The sequence below is a fragment of the Diplodia corticola genome (genome assembly GCF_001883845.1).
Source record: "Diplodia corticola strain CBS 112549 chromosome Unknown scaffold57, whole genome shotgun sequence".
NCBI lineage: Eukaryota > Fungi > Ascomycota > Dothideomycetes > Botryosphaeriales > Botryosphaeriaceae > Diplodia > Diplodia corticola.
Genome location: NW_017971536.1, coordinates 29,400 through 40,782, shown reverse-complemented (window position 1 = coordinate 40,782; position 11,383 = coordinate 29,400). Strand labels below are relative to the sequence as shown.

The 11,383-nt window shown below is 59.0% G+C and overlaps 4 protein-coding genes across 4 annotated transcripts; 3 read left to right on the top strand and 1 right to left on the bottom strand.

Annotated features, from left to right (window-relative positions):
• Positions 1 to 595: 595 nt before the first annotated feature.
• Positions 596 to 4,455, top strand: BKCO1_5700011 (putative methyltransferase tarbp1-like; the record flags this gene model as incomplete). The annotated part of the gene is made up of 2 exons (XM_020277448.1): positions 596 to 784; positions 865 to 4,455. 2 exons carry the CDS (start codon positions 596 to 598, stop codon positions 4,453 to 4,455), a joined length of 3,780 nt encoding a protein of 1,259 aa, XP_020126967.1.
• Positions 4,456 to 4,864: 409 nt separating this feature from the next.
• On the top strand, positions 4,865 to 5,758 carry BKCO1_5700010 (peroxin 11c; the record flags this gene model as incomplete). Its single annotated transcript, XM_020277447.1, has 1 exon — positions 4,865 to 5,758. One exon carries the CDS (start codon positions 4,865 to 4,867, stop codon positions 5,756 to 5,758), a length of 894 nt encoding a protein of 297 aa, XP_020126966.1.
• A 718-nt stretch (positions 5,759 to 6,476) lies between these two features.
• Positions 6,477 to 7,355, top strand: BKCO1_570009 (glycoside hydrolase family 61 protein; the record flags this gene model as incomplete). The annotated part of the gene is made up of 2 exons (XM_020277520.1): positions 6,477 to 6,794; positions 6,852 to 7,355. 2 exons carry the CDS (start codon positions 6,477 to 6,479, stop codon positions 7,353 to 7,355), a joined length of 822 nt encoding a protein of 273 aa, XP_020126947.1.
• Positions 7,356 to 8,021: 666 nt separating this feature from the next.
• On the bottom strand, positions 8,022 to 9,976 carry BKCO1_570008 (amino-acid permease inda1; the record flags this gene model as incomplete). Its single annotated transcript, XM_020277519.1, has 5 exons — positions 8,022 to 8,276; positions 8,345 to 8,900; positions 8,959 to 9,417; positions 9,470 to 9,595; positions 9,645 to 9,976. 5 exons carry the CDS (start codon positions 9,974 to 9,976, stop codon positions 8,022 to 8,024), a joined length of 1,728 nt encoding a protein of 575 aa, XP_020126946.1.
• Between the last annotated feature and the right edge of the window lie 1,407 nt (positions 9,977 to 11,383).

Genomic DNA, 11,383 nt, shown 5'->3' with positions numbered 1-11,383 from the left:
GTCCAGGGCTGCCGGCGCGGCCGTGCGAAAGATGAGTGGACGGGATCGCTGCAAGAGCGCTGGCGACAGCGGGTGGATGCTGCGCTGGAGTCGCACCACAGCACCACGCGTTTTGTTGGTTGACCCGGCGCTTGTTTGTGTCCTGACAACCGCGTTCGCGTTCGCGTTCCAGCGGGAGCCCGGCGCCTAGCGTCCAGACGTCACCACCGCTCGGCCTCGCGGACAGTCGCAGTTGCAGTCGCAGTTGCAGTCGCAGTCGCAGGCGTGCGCTGAGCGCTGAGCGCGAGCGTTTCCTGGCAATGCGATGCCCTGCACCGGCGCAGGCGCTTGGTATATTTCGTGGCCGGGGTGCGCCTGCAGGCTCGGCTGGTGATGCTTGCCTCCGTGTTGTATGTATACCTAGCATGTGCAAAGGATGCCTGAGGCGCCAAGCGCACTGACCAGCTCGCTGCTGTTCTGCAAAATCCGCAGGCGCCGACTCCCTCGCACCGCAAAAGGGAAAGAAAAAAAAATCCTGGCCGCCCTACGACGTGCATTGCTCACTGGCTCTCCGGCCTCCGTTCGCTGTGCTGCCCCTCGCCGGCGTTTCTAAGGAATGGCCTCGTCATCCGCTGAGGGTTTGGCCCGCCTCTTCCTGGCCCGCCTTCCGCCAGATGAACAGCCTGCTGCAGTGGACGCCGTCATCACAGACTTGTATGAGCGCACCACGCTACGCCATATCGATTGCCCATCTGCCATCCTGTCTGCCGAACTGTCCGCTGAGCTGCTGAAAAAGTGTCCAGAGGTGAGAGGTTCCTGCGAGAGGTGAAAGTGAGCAGAAGACGCCCTTCTCGCCCCCTGCGTGGCTGCGCTGACGGGCTCCAGACCAATGAGAAAAATGCGTCGGCCGCTCGGTTGGGGCGTGTGTTGATGGAGATTATCAACAACACTACCCACGATGCCATCCCTTCTGACCTTGTCCAACTTTGCATCCGTCATCCATCTCTGGCAAGCCATGTCTTCGCTGAAGCCACTTCCTTCCTTGCCCTGACCTCTGCTCGGCTTAGAAGTGAAGGCGCTCTCGCTGCCCCAGCGTCTGCCGTTAGCTGGACCTCTCCCGTGCTACCGCTGGAGTCCTCTACCAGCGATGAACAAGCAGACCGCACTGTCCTCTATCTGACTTTTCTCAAACTTTTCTTCTGGTCGAATGCTGCGTGCACCGTCTCTGTGGATCTCCTCCAAGCTCTGCTTGTCGTCCTAGGCGCCCGTGCTGAGAAGTTGGCCCATGCAAGTAGAGACTGTCTTGCTGCCGCTTTCCACAGTCTTCACACTGGCACCGCCGTCCTCGACGAAACCCTTGAGCCCGTCTCGGGCGTGTTCGGCCCTCTGAAGATCCCTATTGGAGAATCCATATGGAGTCGGATCATCGACCTGCTTTCTACACCGTCGGATCTAGGTTACTGGCCTTCCGCATTCCACATCTGGTTCCGCTGGTTTGCGCTTAAGGGGCATCTCGGTCCTTCCCGCTCGATCATGAAGCAGCATCAGTACTGGGAGTCTTTGCAACTGGGTCTGCGGGAAGGCTACTCCGAGCAACGAAAGTTTTGCTTGCACATCCTGACAGCGTCAGTTCGCATGGCCATGGCCGAGGGCGAGGATTTACATCCGTATGTCTCAGGTGCCACACAACCCGGCTTCGAAACCAACTTCACCAAATACTGTACGCTCTTTGAGACCATCATCCTCGGGAGATATCTCAATCAAATAGAGGAATGCATGCCGGATCTACAAACCCTAGCTTGGAAATCAAGCATACATCCCACATGGATCATCACTCTTTTGCGAGCTTCTCTCCGCTCTGGAGTTCAGGACGGCATTCGTAAACTCGTCGGAAACAGGATTTTGCAAGGCCTCATCCCAATGCCACAGGCCGCTTCTGACGCCTACCAGGGGCTCCTTGCATCGGCTTTCCTACCGTGGGCTACACAGGGCTTTTTGTTCACGGCGAGCCTCCGACGGAACAGCCACCATGTTCGCTGCGAACACGCCGAGAGTCTGTGTTCTTTCATCTCTCAACTTCTAGATGGTTGCGCCGAGGGCCAATCCCGGCAGACTTTCGCAAGAGTCATTCTCTCATTCATTGAAGAGCGAGGCCAGTACTTCTTTCCACAGGCGCTTCCTTACTGCCTGCAGGGGATCATCGATGGGTTCGCGCGAGAAGGTGGAATCAGGACAAAGCTAGCAGTCGAGGATATTCCCCTGCTTGTCCGAGTGGCAACCCGTTCCGGCCTCCCCGAGGTTGCGCGTGATTGCTCAACTGCTGCAGCATCGGTTCTCATCGAAGAGGCCGTCTCAGACCAACCGGAGCTGCTGAAGGCAATGCCTGGCTATCATCTTTTAAAGCAACGCTGGGATGACGTTCGCAATCCGAATGATATCAAGTCTGAATCTGCCCTCGATATCGGCAGGCTCAGCTTGGACGCCGAAAGTAAAGCACCCCTCAAGTCATTCGTGCAGACACTGCACGAGAGTCAATATCGTTGCCTGCAGGGCGACGGACTTCTCATTGCATGTCGCCACCTAGCCCATGTAATTCGCCAGGACAGCGAATTGGAGCCCAAGGACCTGCATACCACGCTAGAAGCAATTTGGGACGAAATGGAAACTCAAGAATACCCAAGGCCTTCTCTCATGCTGCTGCCGGAAATTTTTTACCACCCCAAGTGCCTTCGCGCTGCATCGGAAGAGACGAGGACCTTCCTGGCTCGGGCATTGCCCGACTTTCACACCTTCACCGAGGGAAAAATCTATGTTCTTCCGCCGCTGGTCAAGGCACTTCGAAGGGCTTACCTCCAGGTTCCAGAGATGGTCGACTTCTTACCGCTTGAAGAGTTCATTGTCCGCTTTGCTACTCACCCACCGACGGCGAAGCTGGAATTTTTGATGGAGGCGGCGGTCGCTGAGAAGCTGGCTGCCATCGTGCCACACCGTACGTACACGTCGTATTACGGCCCGGGAGAATCTCAAGGATATGCGGCCATGTTCGACCTGTTGAACAGAATTCCCGAGTCTGACAACGCTTTCGCCAAGCGCATTTTCGACCAGCTGTTACAACCTTGGGTAAACCAGAGGTTGCCCATACCGATGGTTAGCAAGTGGAAAGCCACAATCCAGGTGCAGACAATGCTGCTTCTGTCTGAGAATTGCTTGGTAGCCGCGCCAAAGGACGAAGTTGCGCTATACCTGCGAAAGTTTACGAAGATCCTCTCGGTGGAGCCTCTACCTCGCTATCGTTTCCTCTGGGAGTGGATGATTGCTCGGATCTACGTGCGAGAGCCCGAGCAGCGCAAAGAGTTGCTGGATGTGCTCGGAGGCGACGATCACTCGAACCCGAAACACTTGGCCTCGGTCATGAAGATGGCGGTAATGGTGGCCCGTCTCCCCGACACCAACGAGGAATTTGGGCACAAGCTCATGACGTCTCTGATTGCGCTTTCAGCCAGCCCCAAGATTGTCATTCGGCATGAGGCCCAATGGTCGTTCCCACCGCTTTGGGATCATGCCGAGGTCTGCGGGTGGACGAAGGTGACGAACAATCCGGCCTTTTCAGCTCTCAACACTCACATCAGGTCCCTCGACAAGTACTCGACCCCTCCGCCACAACGGATACTCAAATGGCTGGACCCGATAAAGGACCACGACATGGAGCTTCTGTTCGGAGGAAAGTATCTCGACTTTGATCCTGCCGAGGCCAGGCTCGTCTCGACCCATGACTTCAAGGCTGTATGGGCGGAGGATGAGCAGGACTGCAATTACCCGCCTCCACAGATGCCACTAGGAGAGCACGAGATGGAGAACACGGCCAGCGACCCCGCAAGCGAATCCAAGGAGCAGTTCTCAGCCGTGGTCGGTGCGGACGATGCTGCTGGCTTCCTGCAGACCAAGGGCATGGCATGGCAGGAGGCGTTGCTTGCATCGCCGGCGGCGTCATCGACGCGGCCCAGCACGCCGTTGATCCTGGTCGGTTCTCTGATCGACAATGCCTACAACCTCGGCGGCCTTTCGCGGGCCGGGGAGATCTTTGGGTGCGCATCCATGTACATGCGGACTCTGGAGACGCTGAAGCACAAGGACTTCACGTCGGTGTCGGTGTCGTCACACTCGCACATTCCGATCCATGCTCTCCCGCCAACAGAACTTCCCGAGTTTTTGCGGGCGTTGAAGGTGGAGGGATACAAGGTGGTAGGAGTAGAGCAAACGGACCGAAGCCTTGTGCTGGGTGCGCCGGGCAGTGATCTGCCGGAGAAGTGCGTGTTGGTGATGGGAAGTGAGCGAGAGGGCATCCCCGGCACGGTGCTGGCCGAATGTGACGTCTGCGTAGAGGTCCGTCAGGTTGGTGTGACGAGGAGCCTGAATGTGCAGACGGCGGCGGCAATTGTATTGTACGAGTATCAGAGACAGCACTACGGGAAATAGGGGAGTTGATGTAGCGGCAATGCAGAATCGAAGACGGTTTTCTCGCTGTGACATGCCTTCCGTAAGGCTGCGGCGGCGCACTTTCCCGTTCGGAAAACAGGATCCCGCGGCGAGGTGACAGCGAGGTGGCATGCGCCTCCAGGCCTGGCAGCGATGACAGCACGATGAAAATTTTGGTCCGCAAACCGTCGCTAAGATGATGATGCACATGCGCAGGGCGGATGATGGGAGCGAGGTCGGCTGGCATGACTCGCGTGTGCTGGGCCTCGGCTTATCGGATGCCTGTACCTACCTTTTGCTCGTCCATGTGCGAGCTCCACGCTGCCACCGCGTCTATAATTTCATCGCCAGTCTGCTCGCTGCTCCTCCCCCACGAGCTACTGCCCAAAGACCCCGCCGCTTTCCCGTCATGAGCTCCTCGGAGAGCGGTGCGCCACCCGCTCTGCGCCGCCAGCAGCTGCGCGCGCTGCTCGCCAGCTCCCTGCGTTCGTCCGACGCCAACCTTCTGCGCTTGTCGAAGCTGCTGTCGTACCCCGCCGGCGTCGACAGCACCCTGTGCACCATCAACTACACCCTCACCTTCGTGCGCACCGGCCTGCAGAAGCACCTCGAGGCCAAGCTACGCTCCCTCGCCGTGGGCATAGCCGAGAAGGCCTCGGATGCCCTCTTGCCCGGCGACACTCTGATCGCCTCGCTCCCGCCCACGCCCGCAATCCGCCGCCTCACCCGCACCGCCGATGCCACCAAGAAGCTCGAGTCGCTGATCTCAGACTTCCGCGTCTTCGTCCGCATGTGGGGCCTGCTGGACCTGTACATCTGGGGCCGCGCCACCTACCTCTCTCCTCCGGCAGACGGCGTCGTGCGGACCATCACCTGGGCGCAGGTTGTCGTGAATGTCCTGTTCCAGGTGCTCGAGAACGGCGCGTACCTTGCCAGCAAGGGCATCCTGAACACGGACGGCTGGACGGGCGAAGCGGGCGCGAAGAGGCAGACGTCGTGGTGGCTGTGGAGCGCGCGCTTCTGGGCGGCACACGTCGGACTCGAGCTGGTCCGGCTGGGCTATGTGTGGCAGCAGGAATCCGCGCAGGCCAGGGCCGAAGGCGAAGAAAAGGAAGACAAGCTGGAGCGGAGGAAGAAGTACCAGCGGTGGTGGAGGGACCTCATCAGCAACGCCGCCTACGCGCCGCTGACGGTGCACTGGAGCCTGGAAGAGGGCTGCGTGAACGACACATTAGTGGGCATTTGCGGAATGGTGGCGGGCGGCGTGGGCCTGCGCGACAAGTGGCGGCAGACAGCAGCTTGACGAGCGTGATGGAGGCCGGGGCAGCGAGCCGATGGCGTTGCGGGCCGTGATACCAGCTGGGCCGGACCCAGCGTCGGCCCCAACGCCTCTGCCTCCGGACTGCCGCTGTGCCGCCGCGCCCTGACGACGGCCAGGCAGGTGGCCTGAGAGCCCGAGTGCTCTACGCGAGCAGCGCTGCCTCCCCTTTGACCTGGTTGGAGGCGCCCGGCCGCGCTCCAGCCCGCCCTGCGCCCCGTCCCAGCGGCCGACGGCTCCTTTTGGACTGTAGAAAATAGACTTGTTTCGTCGTCCCCGCTCTTCCTGGGCTGCGAAACAGCCGTGTTTCGACGCATGAACGCCAAGCCGTCTCATCAATCTTCGGCAAACCGCAACGCCCGACCCGCCTGCGCGCCAGACCGTCCACCAGCCGCCGTGCCTTGTCCCATCCAGGCAATTTGCGTCCCCACGATCGTCCCCTTTCCTATTGATGGAGAAACGTCCGCAATCAAGCTGCGGCGCGCCAAATGCCCGTTGCCGCCAGCCTGGTCGGCCTCGCTTGCTGAACACCACCGTGCGTCCCATGGAAACGGATAACGACTGTGACATATATACCCGCCATCTGCCTGATGTCTTGAGACCAGCATCCCACTGCTAGCCAGTCCATTCGCTCGCACCAACTTTCCATTCATTCGTTCTCGGCCCGGTGCCTCTTCAAACCTTATCTCACCCCATAAACGCCATGTCTTTCAAGTCCCTTGCTGTCCTCGCCGCCGGTGCGGCCACCGTCAACGCCCACGGTGTCATCCTTGACATTGTTTCCGGCGGCAAGACCTACGAGGGCTGGAACGCCAACTACGTCTACTACAACCCCGTCCCCCAGGTTGCGGCCTGGCAGGCCGGTGGCTACGGCCACGGCCCCATTGTCGGTACCCAGTACACCACCGCCTCCATCAACTGCCACGACGACGCTGTTGCCGCTCCCGTCTACATGGAAGCCGCCGCCGGTGACGACATCGCCATCTCCTGGGGTACCCCTGGCAGCCCCCCGAGCGCCTGGGTAAGCATCCCCGAACTCCGTCCGTAATTGACTGCAAGCTGACTGGTTCGCATGAAGCCCACGAGCCACCACGGCCCCATCATCACCTACATGGCCCCCTGCGGCGGCGCCGACGCCACCGGCGACTGCACCGCCCTGAACGTCACCGACCTCGCCTGGACCAAGGTCTACCAGAAGGGCCTCATCACCGGCGGCGACGTCGACAGCCAGGTCTGGGCCACGGACGAGCTCATCACCAACAACAAGACCGTGGTCACCATCCCGTCGTCGCTCGCGCCCGGCAACTACGTCCTGCGCAACGAGATCATCGCCCTGCACGCCGGCGGCGAGGTCAACGGGCCCCAGAACTACCCCCAGTGCTACAACGTCAAGGTCACCGGCTCCGGCTCCGGCAAGCTGACCGACGGCGTCAAGGGCACCGCCCTGTACACCCCCGAGGACACCGTCTTCAACATCTACGCCAACATCGACACTTACCCCTTCCCCGGCCCCGAGCTCTGGAGCGGCGCTTCGTCCACCTCCAACGCCACGAAGCGCTGGGCCCGTGGCTTCAAGGCTTAAATGACTTTTTGACGAGAGATGCCTGGTTGGATTTGAGAAAAAAAAGGACAAAACACCAGCAGCCTATTCTTGTAGATACTTGCGACGTTTGTTTTTTGGGCTTCAACTTAAATACTTTATCCATCGCTGTCTGTCTGTCAACAAACAGACCTGCAGCGTCGTCTTTGTTCTTCACCGAAAATATATTTTGGTCGCTTGCGAAAGTTTGAGATTCCCGTGTTCTGTGCTGTTATGTTTCTGCCGCGAAACTCACTCTTTGCTGTGCGACGGCCGTGCCCGACCGAGTTGGTGTCTGTGGTTGTTTCTGTTCTTCTCAGCGCAACGACGAGGGCTTTACGCGGACGACGCCTACCAATTAGCATGCCTGTTGTTCACTGCTTGATTCTAATTTGGTATTGTGTCAGACGCGTTTGGGTATCTGATGTACCAGACCTTTTTTTCCCTGTCGCGTCTTGACAGCTAATGCATTTTGTCCCCCCTTCCTATCACTAACTATGGACCGAGGGGTGCCAAGTATGCCATCACACATAATCGTACGGCATCGACGCGACCACGGAAACCACACCACGAGATGTGGCCGACCAAAATCCAAGATTTGGTTGCTTTCCGGCCCATCCTCTCCGCATCTTCCCTACATCCCAAGCTGATGAACGGCCCCAAAGAAGATCAAATAACGACTTTCAGGGCTCTCCGCCACGCAGGCATGGCAGCGACCCTCTCGCGCTCAGCCATGATGCGATCCCAATCGACGGCGCGGCGACCGGTGTCGACGTCGATCTGGGAAAGCGTCAGCCAGCCCGTCCGTTTCCAGAAGTAGCCGCAGATCCAGAAGAAGCCGACGACGAAGAGGGCGAGGTAGTCCTTGAAGAAGCCTTCGGCGTCGTTGAGGCCTCCGCCGACGGGGCTGATGGCGATGTAGAACTGGAGAGACGTGCTGACGTTAGCGAAAAGAATTCAGGGATTGACGGGGATTGGAGGGACGGGCTTACCTGCGCGATTAGGACCAGGACTACGAGTCCGAAGCCGATCCATGAGCCGTACACGCCGCCGACGGCGTGGAAGGGGATCTCGTCGACGGTGTGGCCGTGGTAGGCCCAGGCGGCGCGGAAGCGGATGTGGGCGACGCAGATGCTGCCCCAGGTGAATAGCGCGGCCAGACCTGACAGGGCGACGAGCCAGTCGAAGACGATCTGGCCGTCTTTGTCGAGATTGATGTAGGCCAACAGACTGCAGGCGATGACGGCGATGGTTGACCATAGAGGACGGCCGGCCTTGTCGATGTAAGTGAAAATCTTGGGGGCGTAGCCTTGCTCAGCGAGGGCGGTCAAGGTACGAGATCCGCCGTAGACGCCGGACAGGCCGATGGAGATGACAGAAACGAGAATGACAACGTTGATGAAGCTGTCGAATCCAATCAAACCAGCGTCATTGGCAGCGATGACGAAAGGAGAAGCGGCAACATCAATAAAAGGGTTGGCGCCGAGGAGCCTGTCGTCGTTGTAGGGAACCAAAAGCCCGACAAAGAGAAGAGACAGGATGTAGAAGCTGCATTCACAGTCAGCATCATGAGTTCAAACAGCGACATGCAGGCTTGCAGCCTTACAGAGTGATACGCCAAAAGACCTGCTTGACGGCACCTGGCAGCTGCTTGGCAGGGTTCTCCGACTCGGCAGCGGCCAGACCGACCAACTCGGTTCCGGAGAAGGAGAAGGCGGCTGTGACAAAAACGGAGCATACGCCCTTAAAGCCGTTCGCGAAAGCACCCGGGTCGTACCAGAGACGGGCTCCCCAGTACTCACTGAAATTTCCATTGGACGGACCTCCGCCCAGTACACAGACGAGGGCGATGAGAAGGAAGATGATAATGGTGGACAGCTTTAACAGCGAGGACCAGAACTCTTCTTCAGCATATCCCAAAACACCAAAGATGTTGATGAATATGATAGCGACAAGGAAGACGGTAATCCAGACGCCCACATTGAGGTCTACCCCCCAGTAGCGTACCGTCATACCGGCGACAACAAGCTCCAGAGGGAGAACAATAGCCCATTGGAAGACGTAACTGCCCGGATGTTTAGCCTCGATAAGATTGTCATGGCGACCACAGTGCTTACTTCCAACCCATAGCAAACCCCCAGGACGGATCGATGAAGCGAGTAGAGTAGGTGTAGAAACCACCACTGACTGGGTACATGACGGCGAGTTCTCCGAGGGCGTAGACGACGTTGAAGATCATGATACTTTGCGCGAGTTAGTAAAGAGGAGCTGTTAACGCGGAGGGCACAGTACCCAATGATTCCAAAGTCAATGAGCAGAGCAGCAGGGCCACCAGTGTTGAGGGCGCCTCCAGAACCGACGAACAGACCGGCTCCTATGGAACCACCGATGGCGATCATGTGTAGATGGCGCTTCTGCAAGGACTGGTTGAGCTGGTTGTCTACGTTCGCCTTGGTGCGGCGCTGGAAGGACTGGGGAGTGAAGCCCATCCTGGTCCAGAGACCGAGCTTCTCTGGATGCTCTTCGGCGTAACCAGCCTGTGGCTCTGCGTAAACTGGGGGTACTTCATCGCTCCCGCTGGTCTTAATGCCGCCCTTCTCTACGGCATCTGCCTTGTCAGCCATGGCGGCGTTGGACGGGGGCTTTTGAAGCGAAGGAGAAGAAAGATTGGATTGAACCGAGGCAGAACGGCGTGAGAGGGCGAGGCACAAAAAGCGCAAGGAAACGCATTCCTCTTAAGCTGCAGTGCAGGGCATGGCAGCGGCTTGGCCTGGGAAGCACGGCACGTCTAGGATCGGGGCAGTTCTGATACGAGGGTCTGGGGAAGGCTTGGCGGATCCGCGGGGCGGGCATTGCATCTTGGGGTGTGCTTGGGGGCCGCCATGGGAAGCCGACCTTCCATAAGAATTCTAGACTGCCAATGCACTGCAGACAGAGCCAAGGACTGGTTGGGGGCGGAGGAGCATCGATAAGTGCAGTGTGGCGGAGACAGCGACCGGCAGGCTCTTGGCAGCCAGCGGAAGGGTGGATTGAAGATAAGAAAGCACCGCGTCCGAACGATATGGTCGTAGAACGAGAATCAAGCCCGTGCTTGGCGGCTTGTCGACCTTTCGGCATGGCAAGCAGGCATTGGAGGTAAACAGTCAGATGGAGCGGCTGTCGCCTGTTGCTAATTGGACGGGGGCTGGACTGGGTGCTTGGCAGCGGGCGGGGTGGACGACTGGATGCGATCCCCTGCATTCTTCGTGCGACCCCAAGTCAACCCGCACTGGCGGAATATGTGAAGGATTGCAAGGGCTGCTGCACTCGCACACGTGGCGTCGTTTCACCTCGGCTGCGCGTGAGGGCGTGGAGCGGTGTCGCGGGCTGGGCCTGCGGGGCGGAACACCATGGCTGTGGCGGTGGCTGTGGCGGTGGCCAGGGACAGAAGTGAAGGTCGAGGTCGAGGTGAAGGCGAAGGTGGAAGTGGAGGTCAGAGCGGAAGGCGGAGGTGCACGGCGGGTTCTCACCTTCCTATTCGAGAAATTGGTGGCTGAGCACGCCCACCAGTGCTCCTCGCACAACCACCACCACAACCACGCCATCCGCGCCTATAACCAGCACGCTGACACTTGGCAACAGATGCGTACTGTTCGTGTTCTGCTGTGTCAGCGCCCGGTCCTGCCGCCCCTGCCGCCTCAGCTTCTGAAAGACATCGACCGCATCGACATTAACGTCATCCACTCAGCCGCCGGTCCTCGCCTACGTGCCGAGTGCAACCGACTTATGGCGCACCAAGGCCGCCCTGAGCCCGTTGGGTCAGCCAGAGTCACGCCAGCCTACTGTGCCGCCGCTCAACTCGTCTTACTTTCGAAGAAGGAGAAGAGCGCTATCAGGATTTCCTGGACGAGGTAAGACGGAACTGGTGCGCTGGGGCGAAGGGAAGGTCAGACTGATCAGGGGCGGTGAACAGGCTTCCGGCCTTGTCGACTTTGGCCTGAAAGCCGAAGGCAATGCCGTCGGCATCGATGAAAAATCGGCGATATTGTAGC